This window comes from Manis pentadactyla, chromosome 14 (assembly GCF_030020395.1).
Source record: "Manis pentadactyla isolate mManPen7 chromosome 14, mManPen7.hap1, whole genome shotgun sequence".
Taxonomy (NCBI): Eukaryota; Metazoa; Chordata; class Mammalia; order Pholidota; family Manidae; genus Manis; species Manis pentadactyla.
In genome coordinates, this window is record NC_080032.1 from 67,570,796 (window position 1) to 67,595,842 (window position 25,047).

General features: G+C 46.8%; 2 protein-coding genes across 2 annotated transcripts in view; one reads left to right on the forward strand and one right to left on the reverse strand.

Moving 5' to 3' along the window:
• The window catches only part of LOC130680517 (uncharacterized), a 634,026-nt gene that overhangs the window by 543,295 nt on the left and 65,684 nt on the right, over positions 1 to 25,047 (reverse strand). The gene's annotated exons all lie outside the window — the stretch shown is intronic.
• Positions 7,687 to 11,159, forward strand: LOC118925047 (spermatogenesis-associated protein 31E1-like). The gene is made up of 2 exons (XM_057491284.1): positions 7,687 to 10,080; positions 10,137 to 11,159. The coding sequence occupies exons 1-2, from the start codon at positions 7,687 to 7,689 to the stop codon at positions 11,157 to 11,159; spliced, it is 3,417 nt and encodes a 1,138-aa protein (XP_057347267.1).

A 25,047-nucleotide genomic window follows, 5' to 3' on the forward strand; every position in this document is an offset into this window, starting at 1 on the left:
AAAGTAAAACAGAAGGAACATAACAGCAGTAAATTCATAGACACTGAGAAGTGACTAGTGATTACCAAGGGGAAGGGGTTGGGGGGAGGGGTGAGAGGGAGGGGTATAAAGGGACCCAATCATTCACAGTCACAATATAAGTTGGTCATGGGGATAGCAGTACAGCTTGGAAAATACAGTCAGTGATTCTGTAGCATCTTTCCATATGGACAGATAGTGACGGCACTAGTGGGAGAGAGGAATTACCAATATGGGTAGGTGTTGAATCACTGTGTTGTACATTTGAAACCAATATAAGATTATATATCAGTGATACTTTAATGAAAAAAGAAACATAAGAACATGCAGATTAACACAACAATGAAAAGTAAAATAGAAAAAATAAAGATGAGAATTAAGGTCAATAGATATTATCCAACACCATGAAGCAAATTGCAATAATAAAATAAAACTAGATCATACCAAAGGCAGTAATTAATTAAGAGGAAGAGAAGGAATACACTTCAAATAGAAGTAATGATAAGTAATAAGCTCTTGGATCATTTGATAATCCAATTAATGAGGAGAAATGAATCATAGGAATACATTGAGGAAATATTTAAATTTTTTGCTGATTTGACACAAAATACTGGCATGGATGTAGATAACATAAAATTTATAATATACCAGAGGACATGGCTGACATCAGTTCAAAGCATATTTAAGATAGAAGCTCACAAGAAAATCTTAAATGCCTCAAAACCTTACAGCTCCTGTATGAAAGAAATCTGTCATATCCTATATGATAGCAGTCTGCCCAAATCTGACAATTCTAAACATTTACTTGGCATTACAAATCACAAGTTGTGCAGCTGGAAGATATTTTTCTAAACGGTCGGTAATAAAAATAAGTATTTTTTCATCAACCATACTAAATAAAAGACTGAATCATTTATTCTCTCTATAGAAAATATCACAAAATTGCTGGTATGAAAATACAGAAAGTGTACAGCTAAAATAGCTTTAAAAATAACATTATAAACATATGTACAGTAGTTAACAAAATGCTCCACTATGATTTCTGTTCTCATTCTAAATAAGCACTCCATTTTCATACCTCATTTTGCATTCTTTTACCTAAAGAGGGCTCCAAAAATTGTGTTAAGTTTCACCCCTACAGACGTGAGGTTCAGCCTCACAATGGGATCTTGGGTTTGTCCCTGCCTCCCTCTTCACCCTAACTCAGGGCTGACCCTCTTCCAGGCAGACAGACAATGGCCAGGACAGAACTGGAGCAGAATGAATGGAAATTCCACCTGCTGGGTTCTCCTTAAAAGTCAGACCGATCTGTATGAAGCCCATGGAAGTGAGGAGGGCTCAGACACTCCTGGGGCTGTTTTCACCAGTCCGCATCCACACAGATGTAAGGCTAGACAGAAAGTGCTCACGGTTGTTTGTTTGTTTTTAATTATTGCGTTTTTTCACAAGTAAATATTCCGCTGGCATAAGTTAGCAGAGTAAACACAGGGATTTCCTTCCCTACCTAATGAAAACACAGGTGACTGAATGGATTTATATATTTGAGGAAGAAGGTCTGGCGATCTTCTCACTCTAATTTGGAGGATGTTATTTATTTGGACTGCGGTCTCCTTTCTAAGAAAAAGATCTCTGTGTCTTGAATAAGCATTTGTGGGTACATTAGACAGACTAAAACTAAAATCGCTTCACTATAGAAAGTTATTTTAGTTCATTACATCCTATATTCTTATTTGCCCATGGTCAGGTCTCAGGAATTGTCTGTTAAATTTCATTAAATTTAAAATGCAAAGCTTTGACAAAAAATGTAATTCTCCAGTTACCTCATTGATGTGTTTTTCACGTGAATTCAATTCAACTCAGCAAACACCGGTGCAGAGCCTTCCAGGCAGACAGGCACTCTGCTGGGTACTGGAAAATACAGAGATAAAAATTAAGGATGCTTTCTGCAAACATGTGTCAAGGTGACAAATGCTGCCCCGGTGGTAAGATCAAACTGTTAAGAGAACAGAGAGGAAGAAGCAATTAATTCTGCCTGGGCCAACTGGGAAAAGAGGAGTGGCTTCAAAGTGCAGTTTGTGGCTCCCCAGGGCTCCACAGGAGTACTGGGCTGTCTGCTGGGACTGGGGAGCTGAATCTGGGCTCCAGGGTTTCCGAGGAGTTTCTGCTTCAACCAAAGTGTGTCTCCTTCCATCCGTTTTATTGGTTGGAGGTCTGCATTAGACTTTTTTATTGACAAAAAGCTTCTGCTTTGGAAAGGTAACTTTAAAAAACTAAAACAAAATGTCTTTTGATTTGAGCTTTCAAGGTTATAGAATTTATCCAAGTAGAGCTCAATCCAGGGGCTCCAGCTCCCTTCAGATGTTAAAATTTCCACACCTACATTTTAACCCTAACCTTTCCCTAGTGGTGCTATTCTCCTTCTCCAATCCCCCTCTATCCTCCATACCATGTTTTAGAACCTGAGATGGCTCCCCTCTCTCTACCAGATAAAGTCTAACCTCCCTAACATGCTATAAAATCCTTCCCAATTGGGCTCCAAATGCCTTCCTGCATTCACTTTCCTCCACTGACACAAAGATACTGTTGGAAGACAACCTCTGTGGGTCTCACATTTCTGCACTTCTTGCAAAGAAAACACTGACAAATTTGGTTCCTGAGTATCTTTTCAGGAATGTTTGTGTAGTGACCAGATTTGGGAAATAGAGACAGTGACCCCGCTCCAGAGCAGAGGGAAAGTCTGTCTTCTTTACAGTATAATAAAGATAGTATCTCCCTCAGACAAAAGTTGATCGGGTTGGCTTGTAACCCCATGGACGATGAGGGTTCCTGAGCTCCAGGGTCCTCTGCTGTGACACGAGCCCACTGGCCCTCTCAGCACTGCCAGAGAGGGACTTGGGGGACAAGGGAAATCACCGCAAGAAAGCAGCTCAAGATTCCTGCTGGTGGTGAAGAATAAAATCCTTATTCTCTCACTTGGGGATCTCGTGTCTTCTGCCAGCCCCTAGGTAACTCTGGCAGGCTAGCTGTTAGCTTACATGTGATATAAAATCTCAAACCCTTCATGGTTCTGGAAAGCCCCCAGTTCCAGTCTGAATAAATTAAGTTACACTGCAGTAGCCAACAACCCCAAATCCCAGGGGCATACAACAGAGGGTTACGTCTTGCTTATCCCCATGTCCTTTGCAGGTCAGCTGGTGGCTCTGCCTCCATCACCACTGGTCTCATTCCAGAACACAAGCAGACAAAGCAACCACCCTCCGGAACATTGCAAGTAGCCAAAAGAATACAGGAAGTAGCAAAACAACAGGCATCAGCTTTTAAATATTCCACCTGGAAGTAACAGACATCCCCTCTGCTTACTTTCACTGGCCACATCCTCAAGCCTGATGGGAAGAGCAAAGCTGCCACGTGCCCAGAGGCAAACAGAGATGGGGTATTCCTAAGCATACCTAATGACCAGCAGAGCACCCCGGCTCCAGCCTCACCAAGTGACTGGGTACTATGCAAACCTGCCATATGCTCTCTCACACCTATGTATCTGGACATGCAATTCCTCCTTCCCAAAATGTGCTGCTGCTCCTGGCTTCTTCACCCAATCCCACATTTCTTATCACTTCAAGCTGGGTGGATTATGCTCCATGACTTGAAGCTCTTCTACAAAGTCACTGTAATCAAAACGATTTGGTACTGGCACAGGAAAAGATCCAATATATCAAAGGAATAGAACAGAGAGCCCAGATATAAACCCACACATATATGGCCAATTAATATACGATAAAGGAGACAAGGATATACAATGGGGAAATGACACCCCAGTCAACAGATCGTATTGGCAAAACTGGACACCTACATGTAAGAGAATGAAACTGAATTATTATCTAACTGCATACACAAAAGTAAACTTGAAATGGATCAAAGACCTGAATGTAAGTCATGAAACATAAACTCATAGAAGAAAACATAGGTAAAAATCTCTTGAATATAAATATGAGCAACATTTTCCTGAACACATCTTCTCAGGCAAAGGGAACAAAAGCCAAAATGAAAAAATGGGACTACATCAAGCTAAAAATCTTCTGTACAGCAAAGGACACCATCAGTAGAACAAAAGGGCATCTTACAGTATGGGAGAATATATTTGTAAACGACTTGTAAACAAGGGGTTAACATCCAAACTGTATAAAGAACTCACAAGCCTCAACATCCAAAAAGCAAATAACCCGATTAAAAAATGGGCCGAGGATATGAACAGACACCTCTCCGAAGAAGAAATTCAGATGGCCAACAGGCACATGAAAAGATGCTCCATATCACTAATTATCAGGGAAATGAAAATTAAAACCACAAAGAGCTTTCACCTCACAACGGTTAGGATGGCCAACATCCAAAAGACAAGGAACAACAAGTGCTGCAGAGGATGTGGAGAAAGGGGAACCCTCCTACACTGCTGGTGGGAATGTAAATTTGTTCAACCATTGTGGAAAGCAGTATGGAGGTTCCTCAAAAAACTAAAAATAGAACTACCATTTGACCCGGGAATTCCACTCATAGGAATTCACCCAAAGATGACAAGTTCTCAGATACAAAAAGACAAATGCACCCCAATGTTTATTGCAGCACTATTTACAATAGCCAAGATATGGAAGCGACCTAAGTATCCATCAGCGGGTGAATGGCTAAAGAAGATGTGGTACATATACACAATGGAATACTATTCAGCCCTAAGAAAGAAACAAATCCTACCATTTGCTACAACATGGATGGAGCTAGAGGGTATCATACTCAGTGAAATAAGTCAGGCAGAGAAAGACAAATACCAAATGATTTCCCTCATTTGTGGAGTATAACAACAAAGCAAAACTGAAAGAACAAAACAGCAGCAGACTCACAGAACCCAAGAAGGGACTAGTGGTTAGCAAAGGGAGTGCAGGAAGGGAGGGAGAAGGAGATTAAGGGGTATTATGATTAGTACACGTGGTGTGGGGGGTCACGGAGAAGACAGTGAAGCAGAGAGAACACTAGTCACCCTGTGGCACCTTACTACACTGATGGACAGTGACTGCAATGGGCTATGGGGTGGGGACTCGATAACATGGGTGAATGTAGTAAACACAGTTTTCATGTGAAACCTTCATAAGAGTTTGTATCAATGATACCTTAAAGTGAAACCTTCATAAGAGTTTGTATCAATGATACCTTAATTTAAAAAAAAAGGAAACTGGCGACCAGATAATGTCCGGATGAGTGGAAAATTGGCTAAGGTCTCCATGACAGAGTGAATAGAGTTGGAAAGAAGGAACCTACAAGGCCCAGTAGGGTGCAGAGCCCTGTGGGACGGGATGGTGGGGGAGGGGCTGTGGTTCCGCCTGCTCCTCCTCTGTCCCCTCCCCGCCCTCAGGAACCGTTTGTGACAAGGCCAGTGATCTGTGATGTGTGCCTGCTGTGCTCTGCCCAAGCACAGGCCCAGAGGTCAGTTGCCTGAGGGCAGCAGTGCGATTCAGAATGATGGAGAGTCCTCTCCTGTGTCTGAAAAGCATTCTAGCTACCTGGCTGAGCTCCAGCTCCACTTCCTGGGTGCCTAACACCATCATAGGCATCCTGTGGGGACTGGGGCTCTTCCTTCTATTACTCCCCTTCTTTGCAAGTGATCCATCCTCATCACTACCATCTAAAAAACATGGAAACATCAGGAAGGTAAGGAAACCTTGGCCCAGACCCAACAGAATGTGGTTCTCTTTTCTCTCTTTACTTCTGCTTTTTGGAGTCAGCTGTAGAGGCTCCTGGGATGGGAAAGAAGAGATCATCTCTTCTCAGGAAAGAATACAAGATCCTCCTTCTAGGCATAAGCCAGGCCAGGCACCAGTTCCGGAAGGAGGATCTAGCCAAAGATCCTAGACAGGGGCCAGGTGGCTAAAGGGCTCCAGGCCAAAATACCAAACTCAGTGGCCAGTGGCTGAGGCCCAGATCCTAAGAATCTGATGTCTGCAGGAGGACACGCCCCTGAGCACTCATTTACCAGCTGCCTTCCTGGGGCAGGGGTCTAGGGCGAGGCTTCGTCCAGGCTGACCTGAGGGCAGTGCTGACCCCGCAGTGCCTCTGAGCAGGGGCTGCAGTGGGGCATTGCCTAGGGAGGCAGAGTGCGGCCTGACGGAGCTCAGAGGGGAACATGTGTGTTTCTTGAGCAGAGAAATACACTGACACAAGAAAGCCAGGGCGGGTCCCACACAGAAAATCCTTCTTTACATTCTTCAAGGAAGGAAAAGGGAAAATGTTCTTATCTATGGTAAAAATGAGTACAAGGACAGGACACCTTGGGGCCTGTTAGGTACATGTAGGAAGTCCTGTGTATAGACACCGAGCCTCTGCAGCTTGTCTATGGAGGTGAGTGAGACTTGGTCCCAGCCTGTCATGTTTTTGGTCCCTCAGCATCACTTGGAGCCAAATGGAAAGAAAAAGTATAAAAAAAGAAGTGGATCTCTGAAAGGTGAGCTTCTGTCAGCCGGCCCTGCCCACCCGAGTCAGCCTGTCTCTCCTGCTGGAGGGCCCAGCTACACGATGCCCCTGAGGATGGTGTCGCCCAGCACGGACGCGGTGGGCTGGAGTGGACCAAGAGTGTTCGGATTGGGAAGGGTGGACTTCAGGTCCACGTGTGGGTGTTTACCTTCCCTCAGGTGCCTCTGTGAGGTGGCCCTTGCCATGTCTGCCCAGAGGATGGCTGTGAGGGCCACAGCAGGCAATGGATGTTGAAGCACTTTGCAAATGGCAAAGCGTTCCCTATCACGAGTCTTGCCATCGCCATCAGGGATCTGTGACCTTGGACACTGAGGCTCGGGCTCCAGACTCTAAGCTCCCAAAGTCTCCCCTAAAGGGATGTAGCTCTCAGTCTCCTATAAGATACCTAGGTCCCTGCCTTCCCCACCATGACCCCGTCTTCCACTTTCCAGCTTGCAGAGAATTCCTTCATGACCTGGGAGAGATTAAGGACCTGTTACTTCTTCTGAGAAGGTAAAGAATCTTCCCTTCTCCTCTGGGACCTCCTTCCTCCCAGAGCTTTATGACGGGACTCCAGGGCTGCAGGCAGCCTGGGACTGACGTGGTGGGGGAGACATGGGGACAGGTGTGACTGCAGACCTGGGGGACAGCAGGAGCACTGTGCAGCCAGCATGGGGACCTGCAGGACCATGGGCTTCAGGCGCTCAGCCCTGCCGGGCCTGCTCGGCCCCTCCTGGCCCTGGCTGCTCCTGGCTGCAGCTCTTGCCTCCTGTCTTCTGCAGCCGCGTGAGAAGGCTCCCTGACAACGGTGACTCTCAGATGTCATCGCAAGAGCAGCTCAGTGAGGGGTCCGAAGCAGAGCCTGCGGGAGCCCAGTGGCCATGCGGGGAGCCTGAGGACAGCACTGCTCCTGCCGTGGACACTTCCGCTTCCTTTGCTCCTCTGGCTACACGCTCTCCACATCTGGCCTCCAGCTGCTCACCAGGCCTGCTAACGTCCAAAGTTTGTGTCCATTCAGACTTGTCTGGGAGTGACTCCCAGCCGCTAGAGCCTTTCCCACATAGTCCTTCCCCTTCCCCACAAAATTCAACGTATTCAGAGCCTTGCCCTCCACCTCTGATGACCTCCTTTGTCCCACCACCAAGCCCCACTCCGACTCACACTCAGCGTGACTCAATGGCACTCCGCCTAGGCACCCTCCCATGGAACTCGACCCCATATGCACACTGGCTGGCTTCTCACACCCGAGTCATCTCAGGCGTTGGTCGCGCAACCTCGCCCGTGCCAGCCCCTTCCAGGTGTCAGGCAGATGCCAAGGCCTGGAGCCGCTCAACCTCCTCACGACGCAAGTCACAGCAAGAACACCTGCCCCAACACCCACCAATGGTCTCATTCTGGGGAAACCCCACAGACAAACAGGTAGAGGCTTGTAGCCCCTCATTTGTCAACCCTGACACCCAGAAGCTGCGGGAGACACTAATCAGCAGGAGAACAGAGCAGAAGATGTGGAAGGAGAACGAAAAGGGAGATGGGTCAGACCACCGCCTGAATTGTTTGGGGACTGTGAAGTCCCTGGGTGAGAGCACAAAAGGCAAACCAGACCAGCTGGCCAGTCCTGGAAAGCCCCCAGATACTAAGGATTTGGGGGACCATTTACAGCAGAAATACGAACAGTTCTTCTGGGGTATCCCCTTTCTACACAGCGAGTCGCTGGAGGCTAATGCCAGGGAATCTGGTTCCCAGCAAGAGATTCGCTCTGTCTCTTTCAATGGACACTCTTCTGCCTTCCCATTCCGATTTCAGGCTACAGTAGGGATACACATTTCAACAACCCAACCCCTGCTTCAGCCTATGGCCCCATCCCAGCCCTTGCATCAGACTGCGGCCCCATCCCAGGTCCTGCCTCAGCCTGCAGCCCCATCCCAGGTCGTGCCTCAGCCTGTGGCCCCATCCAAGCCCTTGTATCAGATTGCGGTCCCATCCCAGGTCCTGCCTCAGCCTGCGGCCAGATCCCAGCACAATCTGAAATGTCATTCTGTGGAGAAGCAGCGAGAAAGTGAGAAGACCTTACCTTCTACGGTTAAAAAAGCTCAAGTCCTCAGCCCAGTGAGTTCCCTCCCAGCCCCCTCACCTACGTATGAGGAAATGCAGAAAAACCTGGAGGAGACCCCACCTGGTGATGGCCATGCGTCCTCAGAAGCGCGTCTGACCACACAGGCGAGCAGGCCGCCTGCTCAGACCTCCACGTGCGTGTCTGTGGGCAGAATGTGGCACACCGAGATGGCCGTGAGGGCCCACAGAGCCAGCCTGAAGATGAACCCACGTGTAGCCACGACCAGGACTGAGTCAGTTGGGGAGGGTGGAGGCTGGGCCGCAGGAGTCCCCCACTGCAGGATCACAGTGTTGGAGGGCAGCACTGGGTCCCCTTCTTCAAGTGCTGATGAGGACGGGGAGTCGGTGGTGGATGAGGCCTCTGCTTGGAAAGTCACCTTGAAATCCAGTGTGCTGGCCAACTCCCAAATTACTAATCTGGACCTGAGAAGATCAGGGACTCCAGGGACAAATACAATCCCAACACTGCCAAGTGAAAAGGGTGCGATTCAGGATCCAGAAGAACCACGGCCTGATGCACAGCACAGTGACTCTGAGCTCCGCGAGAACGTAGTGACTGGGAAGCAGCCTGCGGACAGCGGCCCTGCTGAGCTTCTTCAGGACTGCGACGCTCCCGCGCTCCCGCAGCACTCCCGGGCGTTTCTTGCCGCAGACGGTTCGGATTCTCAGAGCTCTCTGTGCAGCTCGCAGAGCACATCAACTGGGGACACATCAGCTGCACATGTGTCAGGTGACATCATGTTGAGTAGATGGGCCTCACATCAGAGCAGTCAGGGATTGAAGGGGTCCTGGAAACCGGAGGAGCCAGATCAGAGCCAGAGCAAGATGTCTGTCCCTGCTGGTGAGGAAAAGCACTGTACCTGCCCACCTACCTGTGTAGCTGGAGTCCAGCTAAATACGTTTTCCCAGCTCTTGGAAAAACCTCAGTGCCCCCTGGGAGAGGAGGCAGTAAAGAAGGAGGCGATTTCCAGCCCAGTGAGTCTGCTCCCTGAGACCTCACCTACGTATGAGGAAATTGAGAAGACCCTGGCAGTGACCCCACCCGGTGATGGCCACGTGTCCTCAGAGGCTCCTCTGACTACACAGCCGAGCAGACCACCTACTCAGACCTCCACGTGCGTGTCTGTGGGCAGAATGTGGCACAGCGAGATGGCCGTGAGGGCCCACAAAGCCAGCCTGGAGATGGGCTCAGGTGCAGCCACGGCCAGGAGTGAGTCAGGTGGGGAGGGTGGAGGCTGGGACGCAGGAGTCCCCCACTGCAGGATCACAGTGTTGGATGGCAGCAGTGGGTCCCCTTATTCAAGTGCTGATGAGGATGGGGGGTCATTGGTGGCTGAGGAGGACTCTGCTTGGAAAGTCACCTTGAAATCCAGTGTGCCGGCCAACTCCCAAATTACTAATGAGGATTTGAGGAGATCAGGGAATCCAGGAACAAATAAAATCCCAACACTGCCGAGGGTAAAGGGTGCAAATCAGCGATTCAGGATCCAGAAGAGCCATGCCTTCATGCACAGCACAGTGACTCTGAGCTCCCGGAGAAGCTAGCGTCTGGGAAGCAGCCTGCAGACAGCGTCCCTGCTGAGCTTCTTCAGGACTGCGACGCTCACGCACTCCTGCAACACTCCCGGGAGTTTCGTGCCGCAGACGGTTCGGATTCTCAGAGCTCTCTGTGCAGCTCGCAGAGTACATCAACTGGGGACACAGCAGCTGCGCATGTGTCAGGTGACATCATGCTGAGTAGATGGGCCTCACGTCAGAGCAGCCAGGGGCTGAAGGGGTCCTGGAGACGGGAGGAGGCAGATCAGAGCCAGAGCAAGATGGCTGTCCCTGCTGGTGAGGAAAAGCACTGTAGGAGGTCCGACCAAGGAGAGCATGAAAAAAGATCAGCACAACCGAGGGCCTCCCAGGACAATGAGATGTTAAATAAGGATAAGGAAACAGGAGAATACTTAAGAAGCAAGTCCTGCCAGCTGGGACAGAAGGAGGAACAGGCTCCTCCAGAAAGCCACCTCACAAAAAAGACACAGCACTTTCCGCGGGGGATTTTCTCCAGTGAACTTCCCCAGCAAAAAGGCAGGCCTCCTACAGCCACTGCCCAGAGCCAGGGACAAGACAATAGCAGATCTGCTCCGGACAGCGGGGCTGCCGAGGCTCAGGGGATCGTGACAGCCTCGTCCCCTGTGGGACGGATCCTAGGCGAGAAAATCAAACTTCAACATGGACGTCCTCTCTTGGAGTTAAATTGGCACAAAGGGCAATTCCAGGCTCCAGCAGGAGAACATGGTGCCACAGACTTCTGGTACCACAGGCTTCTCTCCTATGAAGAGCAAGGGAGGGCGACGAGAGACAAAGCCTGCAATCTCCAGGCCACCCTGAAGGGTTACAGCAGTCCTGGCAAGAGCAGGCTGGCCAGAGACAAGGACGGCAACAAGGCCTTCCCACCCCGTGAGCTGGGGTGCCCAGCGAACCCTGCCAGCACGGGCCAAGGGCGGCAGGTGCCTCAGCCTGCACCCTCCACTGCCCAAGGCATCCTATGATTCAGAGAGATGTGCCATCTGTTCAGCGGGAGCGGGGTTTCATGTGTTTCCTGGGACAACTTTTATTCAAGAAAAGATCCAAATAGTGCGAAGAACTCTTGGTTTTCCTCACGTCAGCAAATCCCCTTAGTGCTGATGGATTCTTCCTACCTCAACTTCTATCATTTCCCAAAATACATGCTTTTTTCTCATGAGAGGTGGTGCCTTCTGTCTGTGCCCTGCTGGGGGAAGGGAAGGAGTCAGGGTCCGCTCTTCACACGCAGCCACCGTGGCTTCCCGAGAGGTGGAAAGGGAGGTTGAGGATGCCTGTGGTGTGGCATGCCCACATGCACCCCTTGCCCTCTATGCACCTTAGGTTTCCATGAGAGCCCCATTACAAAACAAAAGCACCTGGACATGATAAGATGAGGAAAACCTGTAAGACGCCCCCCAACCCCAGGATGTGCTCAGGGGGCCCCACTGCGTGCTCTTGAGCAGCTGTGAGGGAGTTGTTTACAGAAGCTGAAATTTCCCTCAGGCTCCAGAAAGTGTCTGAAAAGTTCCCCTCAGGGAGGATGGTGGCAAAATGGCATGCTGCACCCCACAACGGTGCAGGGACCGAGGAGCCCTGGAGACCCAACGCCATCACAAGCCCAGAGGGGAGGAGCTGCTCAGGGCCCACGGCTCCTGCATGGTGGCCCGCCCTGGGGTCTCCACCCACACCAGCTCACAGAGCCCAGGAGCTGCCTCGGGGACCTGTGACAGAGGGCCAGGCTCACACAGGCAGGGAAGCTTGACTTTCCCACAATATAGTGAATAAACCTGCACAGGGCGGGGGTCCTTGAGACTGACTCAGGGTCTCTGACCTTTACTTCAACATATGGCCCAAAGAAAGCTCCCAGGGGGACAATAAAGAGTAAGGGATGGGCCTGGGGTCCCACAGCAATGCTCACCTGGCTCCCAGCGCTGCCCAGCCGAGGGCTCGGAGGGGGAAGAGGGAATCACACAGGATCTGTCACAAAACGGGCTGAAAGTGACCTGTCCACAATGAGGGTGCAGTCCAGGATGGCCCACCGTGCGCTCTGCTCCAGCCTACACCCCTCCACCCTGGCCGGTCCCCACGGGAAAGAGGGAGCGATGTGAACTTTCTGCCACATGCAGCACACACAATTGGCCAGCTACAGGGCTGCCCCTGGGGGTGAGTCCTGCTCCGGGAGCCCTGATGCAGGGACCATGTACGGCCCTGCCCCGTGCCTGTCAGGAGAACCCACCCCCAGGTGGGCTGGGGTGGAGGAGTCAAATGGGTGCAGACGCTTCTGCCGCACTGTCCCCTGGAGCCGCATCTGGCTCTGCGCGCAGCTCCCTGGCTCCTCCAGGGGCCCCGGTGAGAGCCCAGCCAGAGCCTGTGGGACTGGGATCCCCGACAGAGAGACCCCACATTGGGTCAGGAGAGGCGCACAGAGGGGACCCCAAGGCTCGGGACAGCTGGGCCCTCTCACGGGCCCCTAGAGATGCGTTCTGGGAATGGTGGTATAGGGTACCAACACCTTGCAGGTTAAGTGCCAAAGATTGGGCTGAAGGAACAGCAGGAAACAGGGTAGAGAAGGCCCTGTATTCTTATCCTGCCATGACTGCGGTAATGTCAACAAGACACCCCCACAGACACCATTTCTAGCCCTCCCAGACACTCCCACACCATCAGAGACCCTCCTTCCCAGACCCACACAGGGCGCCGCCCAGCCCCTCACATGATGTCAAAGGGCCCTTCACAGTCCTACACACAGAACCTCTAAGGAATAATCACAGTTCCCTGCGTGCCCTCCCAGACCCTAATAATCCCTCCCAGAACCACACAGGCCTTCACAGAGACCCTCACAGTCCCAAACAGAACCTCACAGAGACCCCCAAGGCACTCACAGGTACCCTCAGCGACCTTCACAAACCCTGAAAGACTGCAGAAGAGCAACACAGACCCTCTCTGTGACCGTCAGAGAACTTATAGGGAGCCTCACAGTGACACCAACTGACACGCACAGACCCTCACAGAACCTCAGAGACCCTCACTGGGACCCTCTCAGAGACAGTCACAGAACATCAAGCCCTTCACAGACACCAAGACACACCCACCCGTACATTGGCCCTCACAGACCTTTACAGGGACACTCACAGACCCACGCAGATCCTCACAGAACCAAACACACATTCACGTGGACACAGAACAACCTCATGGACTCTCACCCTCTAGAAGACAGTCACAGTGGTAACTAAGAGATCCTCAAACACCCTCATGTGGTCCCTCATGTGGACGCACCCACACAAGCCCAAACACAGACTCTCACAGAGCCACATAGCACCTCACACGGACCCTCACAGAAAACTTCACGGAACCTCAGAGGGAACCTATGAGACCTTCAGAAAACCTCACAGGGTCTGTCAAAGCGGCTCTCACACACCTTCAGAGAACCTCACAGAGACACTCACATACCCGCAAACACACCCTGAAAGACCCTGAGGGACACTAACCGGGACACAGACAGACCCTCACAGGAACCCTCACAGAGACCATGACAGATCCTCACAACGCTCAACAACCCTCACAGAGTATGTGAGACCATATATCACAGACCCTCACAGACACGTGCAGCCCCTCAGAGGCATCCAAACTTAGCCACCCAGCACCTTGGACCTCCCCTGGGTCCCTCACACTGCCTCACTCTGCATTCTTCAGATACTCCAGACCCCCATGACCCTCCCAGAGACCCTCCTAGACCCTCAGAGGTACCCTCACCGACCCTCCCAGACCCTCAGGGATACCCTCCCAGAGACCCTCCCGGACCATCCCTGGGTCCCGGACCCTCACTGACCCTCAGAGACCCACACAGACATGCTCACACAGCACTCACTGTCCCACCCAGACCGTCAGTGACACTCTAATATTCCCCAATATTTAATTTATACACTCCAGTAAGTCATTCATTATTGGGAGATGAAGGTCATTCTTCCTTCCCTACCTTGAATATTACTCTAGCTTGAGTGTCACCATTATGCCTGATAACAAGATCAGTGGAGTCTAGTGTAGCCCAAGTGGAATTTTCTTGATTTCTTAGGGGACCACTTCAGGTCCTCTCGGGAGCAGAGGCCAAAGTGGAATCAGACACGTGAGTGATTTGCCGGGGAAACACCTGTGGAGGAGAAAGAAATGAAGGCACAGGAGCAGGTGCTGAAGCATTCTGACTCAGCGCAGGCCTGACACCCGAAAGGAGAACAGGGAAGAATGAGGATGGTGGAACACGGGACACAGACATCAGGGCAAATCTGACAAAGTCTCAGCCAGGCCTATGGAGAGCGCCGAGCAGAGGCTGCCAGCAAGGGGATCCGCACATTGGGCAGGGGGAGCCCTGCTTGTCAGTCAGCCCATCACTGGCTGCGAGTGGCCTGGAGAGAGCACGACCTCAGCACAGAGGCCGTGGAGGGCTCTAAAGACCCCAGAGGTGCACTGCAAATATTCCCGCTCCTAAAACTCACAGCCCTAATTGCCCGCCACAGTCCTAGGATTCATACCAGTGTTACAACTCTGTGCTCTAATACAAAGACTAAAATTCAACCCCCTTCACATCTCTTCAAATTTTCTCAGCTACTGGGCTATTTCTCTACAATTGTACACCGCGCATGACCACTTACCACTCTAACAAGAAGCCAAAACTCAGCATCCCTACTACTAGACTTCACTTGACAAGAAGGCGTCAAAGTCCATTCACATTTTCACCTAAACGTCTCACTGCTGGTATCCAACCAGAAAGGCCTTAGCTAACTACACTGCGTTATCCTTCTGATAACAATTATTCCAGGCCCAATAATACTGAATTCCCTCAAGTAACCTCCATGATTACCACAACACAAATCAGAAGGGACCACCCTGTCACAGTCACAAGCCAACTGCCCTGTCACAGTCACAAGCCAAGTACCATAACTACACAAAACACCAGTCCCCATGGCCTCCTCACTGGAAAACCCAGAAACCCTAGTATCTAATAAATAACCCAATGCCCCGGACCATGAAACTCAAACACAACCTTTCATTCCTCATTTTTCAACACAAAATATACCAATAGAATCTCCTGCAACACCCCCACACAAGTATCCCCAGTAGAGCCATATCAGCCATGCAAACGTCAGGGTACTCCTCAGCAGCTAGGGCTGCCGTGTATTCAAAACCAGCCAACATCACCGCAAGATAAATAAAAAATACTGTTAAAGCTAAGAAAGAGCCACTAAATTAATTACAATTATGTAGACAACCCTGCTGCTGAAAATCAACCCAAGTCTACGACAAACAAGACAAGGTTCCGAACAAAAATCTGAAAAACTCATTTCAAAGATCGTGCTTGAAATAAACACAATGTATACCATCAGGATACTTACATCGTGTTGATCCACGGACAACAGCATAAAAAATTATCATTGTAATTCAACTCTAAGAACTTCATGACTAACATGTGAAAATTTCACCCCTAGTCCAAACTATCAACAACTCATTCACTGACCTACCCTCCCCATCTACTACCTCAGCATGATGAAACTTCGGCTCACTCTGAGGGATCTGCTTCATTCCACAAATCTTACCAGGCCTCTTTCTGGCAAATGCCCTAAACACCAGATACACTAAATGCATTCTCGTCGGTAACACACATCAGCCGGGGCATCCAGTAATGGGTGAATCGCTCGATACATGCATGCTTACAGAGAACACGCAGTTTTCATCTGCTTATTTATGCACATTGGGCAAGGCTTAGATTATGGATCCTATGCACATAATAGCACTTCAAACATTGGGAGCATCTTATTATTTACAATAATAGGAACAGCATTCCTGAGAATAAATGTCACACCTGATCAACAGCATACGGCGAGAACACAAGTCTTTCTGAGGGCCAACAGCCATTACCAGCATCCTTTCAGCTGTCTCGCACGTTGGCACAAATCTACTAGAACGGCTCTGGGGCGGCTTTGCAGCAGACAAGGCTGCCCTCACCTGAACCTCGGCCTTCATTTTATCCTTCCCTTTATCATTCTGGGCATATAAAATTCCTTCTATTTCTACATGAAACCAGATTCAACAATCCAACAGGAATCACACTGAACTCAGATGAAATTCCTTTCACAATTGTGTCCCTCTTCTCACTGTGGGCCCACTGACAGTGGGGTAGCTAAACCGAATTATATCTGGCACCCAGTTCTCACTTCAGGACCATCTCTTTCAGAATCACTCATTCGTTCCTCTTAAGTAAGATATCTCAGTGGATTAGTGACTAATCAACCCAGGCTCACACAAAACCATGCTGTCATTTCTCTGGTATTTTTTAGTTTGGGGGATGCTTGGACTCACTGTCTGTCTGAGGCCCAAATTCAAGCAAATAACTTGTAGCTAAATTTTAATTGAACTGTGAATTGTACATATAAACCTTCAGGTGTTATTGAGTTAATGTCTACAGGACATGTAGACTTTATAAATAAATACAGATATCAAGACATACACATAAATGTAGTTGTATGTGTAAGAGCAAGCATAAGAATTGATGTACACATACATGTACTATTAATCGTGGTAGCCACCATAGAGTTTTAATACATATTCTAATAGCTATAGCTGTGCTCATTAACTTAGTTAATCTAATAAACACCAATATACTTAGCTTGAACCCTCCTACCCCCCTAATACACATGCTTACAAACTGTGGTCCAGGGCCATTTCTCTCTCCTGCTCTGGCAGAAACAAGTAAGACCTCCCCCCAACCTCTTAGGTTCAGATAAGCACTAGGTTGCCCAGGTTATTATCTATTGATATGGAGATGAACTACTTCTCTCCATCCAGTAGGAACTTCTGTTGATATGGAGATGCACTAAAGCTAGGTGAGAGATTCTGGAAATCCTTCAATTTTACCCACACCCCTCAAAGGCCTTTCACTGATGGAGACTGTTCCTTCACAGTGTTGGAAACTGTAGCCCTAGTGATAACTGCGCGAGGATTAACTGTGAATGTGTTGGATGGCCCAGAGCGTGCAGTCGGCACCTGATGTATAGAGGACTTTTCCCAAATGGTGCATGGCATTAGTTCAAGATCAGCCAAAATGTTTGCTTTTCTCCTCACTGCTTTGTCAGGAAAAAGCTCGTTTGTCTCAGAGGAAAAGAGTATCACCTAAGCTCCCCAGGACATTCTATGATCCAAGTCCCTAACTTCAAGCTATACTACAAAGCGCAAATTATCAAAACAGTGTGGTAATGCACAAGAACAGACCCATAGATCAGCAGAGCAGAATAGAGAGCCCAGAAGGAAACACATACATTGATGGTTAATGTTAACATATGATAAAGGAGCCATGAATACACCATGGGGAAAAACAGTCACTTCAATAAATGGCATTGCGGAAACTGGACGGCTACATGCAGAAGAATGAAACTGGATCATGGTCTTAACTCTATACACAATAATAAACTCAAAATGGACCAAAGATCTAAATGAAAAACATGAAACCATAAAATGTTTAAAAGAAAACACATGCAAAAATCTTAGAACATAAGCATGAGCAAACTTTTTCTGAACATGTCTTTCCAGGAAAGGGACACAAAATCAAAAATAAACAAGTGGGATTGCATCAAACTGAAAATCTTCTGTACAGCAAAGGCACCATCTACAGAACAAAAAGCCAACCTACAGGAGGGGAGAATATATTCATAAATGACTTATCTGATAAGGGGTTAACATCCAAAATATATAAACGACCTGTATGACTCAACAAAAGGGAAAAAAAAAATTAAAAGATAGGCAGAGGACTTGAACAGACAATTTTCCAATGAAGAAGTACAGATGGCCAACAGGTACATGAAATGATGCTCCACACTGTTAATGATCGGGGGAATGCAAGTCACAACCACAATGAGATATCAGCTCACACCAGTTAGGATGGCCACTATTCAAAACATAAGAAATAGCAAGTGTTGGTGAGGATGTGGGGAAATAGGAATACTCCTACACTCTTTGTGGGAATGTAAACTGGTGCAGCCACTGTGTAAAGCAGTATGGAGGTTCCTCAAAAAATTAAAATAGAAATACCATTGACCCAGTAACTCCACTTCTAGGAACTTACCCAAAAAAAACAAAATATCTGATTTGAAAAGATATATGCACACCTATTTTATTGCTGCATTATTTACAATAGCCAAGATATGGAAGCAACAAAAATGTCCATCAACAGATGAATGGATAAAGAAGAGGTGGTATGTATAAAGAATGGAATATTATTCAGCCATAAAAATGAAAGAAATCTTGCCATTGTGACAATATGGATGGACCTAGAGGATATTATGTTAAGTGAAATAAGCAAGGCAGAGAAAAAATATACCACATGATTTCACTTATTTATGGAATCTAAACACAAAACTAAACAAAATGAACAAAACAGCAATAGACTCATAGACACTGGGAAGGGACTGGTGGTTACCATGGAGAAGGGACTGGGGTGGAAACACACTCTGATCTGTTGGAACAAGGTTAACGCAATGAGCCTGAGGCCGATGACGAAGCTAGAGTCTGAATCTGTGCTGGGAAAGATGGTAATAAGCTTACAAAAGCAGGTTATTCCTTACTCAGGAGTGTTGCTATTTTAGGCATCAAAATCAATTTCTTAAGCTAGACTTATCTTAAGTTCATCCACTCATATCGAAAATGAATGCCTGGATGAAGGGCAGAAGCTCCACTAGGATTTACTGTTACAGCAACAATGATAACCTAAAGAACAGCCAGTATCAACATATCCTTTTAAAAATGATAATATGAGGCAATCATCAATTAGTGAACTTTGTTTCTGAAAAGTAGCTCTTACAGGAAAAATGCTGGACAAAGGGGACACACTTTGTCAAGAATATGATCATTATGACTTATCTCCCAGCTTCCAAGATTGTACAACTAGCTCTATCATAATTTGCATATTTACTGAGGAAAGAATGAATATGAATGAGGAACAGGTCCCTGGGATGCTGATGCTGCATTACAAGAAACTCAAATATCTGCATAGGTATTTGATAATCCAAACTTGTCACGCTGGTTCTTTGAAATTTCTTAATTTCCATCAAATTCTTCATATTCTCTCTCCATTTCAGTCTGGATAGCCACCTCACATCTCACTGGCTTTCGTGGGTCTATCTATCCATCAACCATGCTTTTGCTCACATTATTTCCCCTTCCTGAACATCCCCTTAGCTGTTTTCCAACAAGCCACATCACAGCACTTTTCTTTTCAAGCCATAAGTTCCCCCTCACCCCCAAGTCTCTGAGGGTCTGTAGCTCAGAGCTAAATAAACATGCACTATTATTTTCTCTGGTTTATTCTGTGGCTTCTATCTCTTTAGTAGCATCAACATTTTATTGACCATACAAAATTCTGTACATTTGTTTGCAGAGTAGGAAATGAATTCACTTAATGATTGCTATCTGTCTGTCAGAGACAGAGGATGAACGACATGAAAAGATAAAGCCCTCCCCTCAATACCAATTTAGCTCATACTGGTGGAAGGGAGAGTCAAGAACCCTCACAGTATCACATTTACTTAAAAACAAGTCCTGGAGATGTGCAGGGTTGGAGGGATCGCTTTCAAGGGTGGGTGTTCAAGAAAGGCATTTTGGGAGAGGATGAATTTCACTCATTCGTTCAGCATTTACTGGCATTCTCTGTTAAATTCATAAATAAGATAGGGCTGTCAACTATCACCACTTCGACTTTTATTAAACATTATACTGTAAGTATTATTCTAATCAATTAGACAAGAAGAAAAAATGACATGTGTAACATTTGGTGATACGATATTTGCCATAAAAATTCCCTAAAAATTACAAATAATAAGCAATTCAAGTTGACTAATTTACAAAACTAGTATTCAAAAATAAAAATTCTTCATGTACATAAAAAACATCTGCTAGGAATTTATCATGGAAGAAAAGATAAAACACATAGGTTTTAGAGTAACTCTTAAAAAACACATTAAAATCAATCCCTCCAAAATCTTACTCAAATGAAAAAATAGATTTGTTCTTACACAGGAAGACTCCACATCATAAAGATGTTACACCTTCCAAAATTAATCTAAAATACATGTCATCCTTGTGAAATATTACCAGTACTATTTTTGGAACTAGACAAAGTGATTCTAAAGTTCACTTGGAATGAGAATAAAGAGGCAAGAGATGCCAGGGTGATTATGGGGAGAAAACAGTATAAGAAGTCTACTCTACTTAGCTAAATTTTAGCTAATTAAAACAGTATGGTACTGGTGCATAAATATAGTAACACAATAGGATACAAAACAGAGATATTCAAATTCATACAAGAATTTTGTATAAGATAAAAGTAGAATTTTAAATCAGTGAGGACAAGATGGATTATACAATAAATAACATTAAGGAAGCTGGGTTGTCATCTCAAGATAAAATTATATTTGTACTCCAAAATTAATAAAGGAAAAACCAAGTAAATCACACACTGAAATGTGAAAAACTAAGCCAAAAAAGCATTTAAAGAAACCATGGGGAGATGGTTTTTATAATAATATTATAGAGGGAAAGCCCTTTCTAATGTGCCACTGTGAACTGTCTGTCCATCATATCCATTACTTATTTTTCCCCAGCTCTTCCCAGCTGAATAAAACTCCAATTCTGCTCAGAGTGACAATAGGCCCATACCCAAAAAGTGGGTCACGAAGGCAGTCTTGGTCTCTGCTTTAGCAGCCTCCCTTCAGCTAGGCAACTATGTGACTTCATTTTGGTTGAGACTGAAGTGGGAATCTGCTGGGGAAATTTCTTGCTTTCCTAATAAAAATGGACAAGCACTCTGGCACTGCGTCTCCTTTGGAAGACTAGACCTGAAGAAATCAGAAGGGAAAGGCCAACAGAGGAGAATAAGAGACACTGGTCCTGGCATGGTGAATAGCTGAACCAGGGCTGGCAACCACCTACACCTAGACATCTCACTTTGAGACAAAACAATAAATTCTATTTCCTTAAGCCACCGTGTCTTAGCTTTGGCTTCTCTAGTTATATGTGACTCACAATCCTAACTGGCATGCTGAGAATACCATAAAACTCAGAAACCTTAAAGAAAAAGACTGAGCAATTTGACATGAAAATCTTTTAATTCTTTGCAAAAAAAAAAAAGATAACAAAAAGAAAAGAAAATGAGGTATTTTAAAATTTACATTACAGCCAAAGCATTACTATCTTTACTATACAAAGAGCTCAACAAATAAAAGGTAACAAATACCACAACCCAGTAGGAAAATGGGCAAGGGACAGTTATTATCAAAACAAAGGAATACAGATGGCTCTTAATCATAGGAAGAGATGTTCAAATTCACTCTAAATAATAACAAAATAATTTAAACTATATAACATGTTCCTATCAATTTGGTATCAATTTAAAACAAAGTCTGACAGAACACTGTATTTTTAAGGAAACTCATACTCTTGGCATTTCTACTAGGAGAGAAAACTGGAATAGCATTCATGGAGAGCAACATGTCAGTGTCACAAAAATTATAAATGCCACTGCAGCAATTGTTACCTGCTTATAAAACTAAAGGATTGGAAACAGTTCAAATGCCCATCAAGGTAGGACTTGTTATGTAAAGTAGGAAACATCTATGTAATAAAATATAATGTATTTATAAAAAGGAATGAAGAAGCTCTATGTGTAGTTGAAGAATCTTCAAGATATACTGTTAGATGAAAAAAAAATCAAAGTGCAGAACAAAGCATATGGTATGCAACCATCTGCACTAAAAATAAATTGACAGGAAAAATATGATTTTATTTTCAAAAAACACTTTTGATGGAGTACACAAGAAACTGGTAATGGTGGTTTTCTCTGAGAAGAGGAACTGAATAGTTGAGTGTTCCAGCTATCCATGAGCGCATAATGAACCATCCATCCCAAGCCTGAGGACACAAAACCACATCCATTTTATCATGCCCACAGATTCTGTGGGTCAAGAGTTTGGCCAGGGCGCAGGGCAGGCGATGAGGGATGACTTATCTCTGGTCACTGATGTCTGCAGCTCCGGCTGTTGAAGAGCTGACTGCCAGCATGTGACTCACTTGGCTGGAGCTGCAAGACATCTGAAGGCTTCTTCACTCTCCAGTCTGGCCCTTAGGCTGGGCTGACTCAGCTGCCATTGTTAAATAGTGTCTACAAGCACCCTCTCCGTGTGGCTGGGCTTTCCCACAGCACGGCAGTCTCAGAGTAGCCAGACTTCAAGAGGCAACCCAGGGCTCCAAGAGCAAGTGTGCCAATGAGCAAGGCAGACACGCATGGCCTTGTATGACCAGTTCCAGAAATCACATGGCATCACTTCCACCACAGCCTAATCGCTGAAACAGTCACAGCCTGCTCGGATCCAAGGAGCCGGGAAATCAAACTCAAGTCCATCAATTTGGTACAGTGGATATCTCCAGGTTATCTCTACAGTGTGGCATTTGGGGAGATTTTAATTTTCCTCTTTTTGCCTACCTTCGTTCCTAATTTCTTTAAATAAGCAAGTACATCCTGTTTTATAAAATAAGTATTTTAGAAAAATCATGGATCTCTTTTAAGACCATCTCTGTGGAGTTGAAAGCAAAACCATGTTTCCCATGCATTTTCACTGTGGGTTTGAAATAGTGACAAGAGTTCAGGGATAAATCAATACATATTTTTCATGAACTCTCTCTACACAAGGACGCATCATAGCGGGAGCGTTATGGTCGCACACGCGGCCGCCTGAGCGGCAGCACACCTCACTCTTTCGCAGGATCGGGCTCTGCAGGCAGAGAAATAGTGCCCCAAGTGGCTGTCCCTGACTGGGTCCATCTGCGTGGCATAGCTCTGTGGACCCTACATCCCAAGTCTTTGTCACAGGGTGTGAAGCAAGTCTGAGACAGTGAGGGGCTGGCCTGCCTGTGTCCTTATGCCTGGCTGTGACACCTTTAAAAGAAGCTTTTCTCCCTCTATTCTTTGTCCCTCCTTCTACCTTCATTCTTCTGTCTTCCCAGCCCCTTCACCTTCCCCAGATGTTTCTTCTTTAACCAACCCTCCAGCTCTCACTACTTGCACCTTTTATTTTCTCGCTATAGCATACCCACTGCCACAAGGACTCAACAAGAACACTTTATGAGAGGGCGGAAAAGCCACCCTAAGTCAGCAAAACAGACGTACAAGGCCCTGTTGCCTTTGCTCAGCTCCCAGTTTGGGGGTTTTCATGCCGCTTTGTTTTACTTCATTACTGGCCATAGCATCACCTGATACTTCCGGACCTCTCTTTTTTACTGTGGTCAACTACACATGAAGTGGAATTCCTCATTTCCACCATTTTAAAGTGCACAGTTCAGTGGAATCAGGTACATTCGCACCACTGTGCAGCCATCCCCACCACCCATCCACAGAACTTTTCTTGTCCCCAAACTGCAACTGTGTACCAAAACTGAACCTCGTGACCCCCGGCAACTACCACCTATACTTTCAGCACCCATGAGTTTGACTATGCCATGACTTTGAGTGTTTCATGTGTGTGGAATCATACAGTAATTCTCTCTGCGAAGGCTTATTTTATCTAGCACAACATCTTCAAGTTCATCCACGGTGCCACGTGCATAAGAATTTCTTTCCATTCTGATGGAAGGATATTCCATTGTTTCTACATACCACGTGTGGTTTACCCATTCATCTTGTCACTGGACGTGCGTTCTCTGCTCTCAGTTTTTCCCGTGGAACAAAGCGAGATGGGCCCTTCCCTCCCCTCCCGCAGTTCCTTCCATCCTGCGGGCCCGCTGCTCCGCTGCCACAGCGCCTCACGGTCGGGTCCTGCGCTCTCATCACACCTCTAAACACACTCTCCCGAGTAACGGCACCTACTTCACGGCCTCCAACACCCCCCAGGGATGATGGCTCCAGGCTTACGGCAAGACTTCTGCTCAGAACCCCAAATCTCACACACACCTACACACTTCTCAGCTCTACTTACGAACAGTTCATACCTTGTCCAAAACCAGATTTCTAGAATTTTTTCTCCACCCTTCCACATTCAACATAAAAGAGACCAGAACCCTTCCCAAAACTAGCCAGGAGACTAGAGGTTTAATCTATGGAGAAACTGAAGCTTTCCCTCCATCTCTGGACACCATCCTCAGAGGAGGGTGAGAGTGATACACAGAGCAGAAAATAAGGGAACTAATAGAAAGTCTGTATGCTCCTTGGTAGGAAGCAGCGCCCTGTGCCTGCCATGCTCCCAGAACAGAAGGAGTCAAAGGTAAGCTCCTAGGCAGGAGATTGGAAGTTTTCTTTTCTGGAAAAACTGTAGGATAGTAGGGGACTGGTACCTTTAATACACCTTTTTTTAGTGTTACAATTTTTTAAATGTGTGTGTGTATGTAAAAAGCATTTTAAAAGAACAAATATGACCACCACCATCAATGTAGTTGCTCAAGACAGAAGAAATTTGGAAATTACCTCTGCTTCCTCCTTTTTGCTCATCCCACCATATCTATTTTCTCTCTCAGGCCCATCAGCTTCCTATCCAAAATGGTTTTGATCCACCCATTTCTTTGCACTTTGCTACTGCCATCCTCAAGCCACCAGCACCGCTTTCCGGTTACACACAGCCACTCACTGGTCTCCTTTCCACCCATGCCCTCCTCCAAGTCACTCTCCTCAGGGCACTAAAGGTGATCTTCCTAGAACGTCAATAAGGTCACGTGACACGCTCCAATGTCTTCTCGTTGCCCTCAGCCAGGAACACACGCTCCCTTGGTCGTGCCAACGTCCTGCCGGATCCGGCCACTGCCTCTCCAACCACATCTTGCTTCGCTCACTCCCTTCCTTGATCAGTA

What these genes read in the sequence shown, in the direction of transcription:
- LOC118925047 (XM_057491284.1), top strand. Translation starts at nt 7,687, where the DNA reads ATGGCACTCCGCCTAGGCACCCTCCCATGGAACTCGACCCCATATGCA. An exon ending in AAATCCCAACACTGCCGAGG is followed by an intron (nt 10,081 to 10,136) that starts GTAAAGGGTGCA and finishes CTTCATGCACAG; the next exon opens with CACAGTGACTCTGAGCTCCC.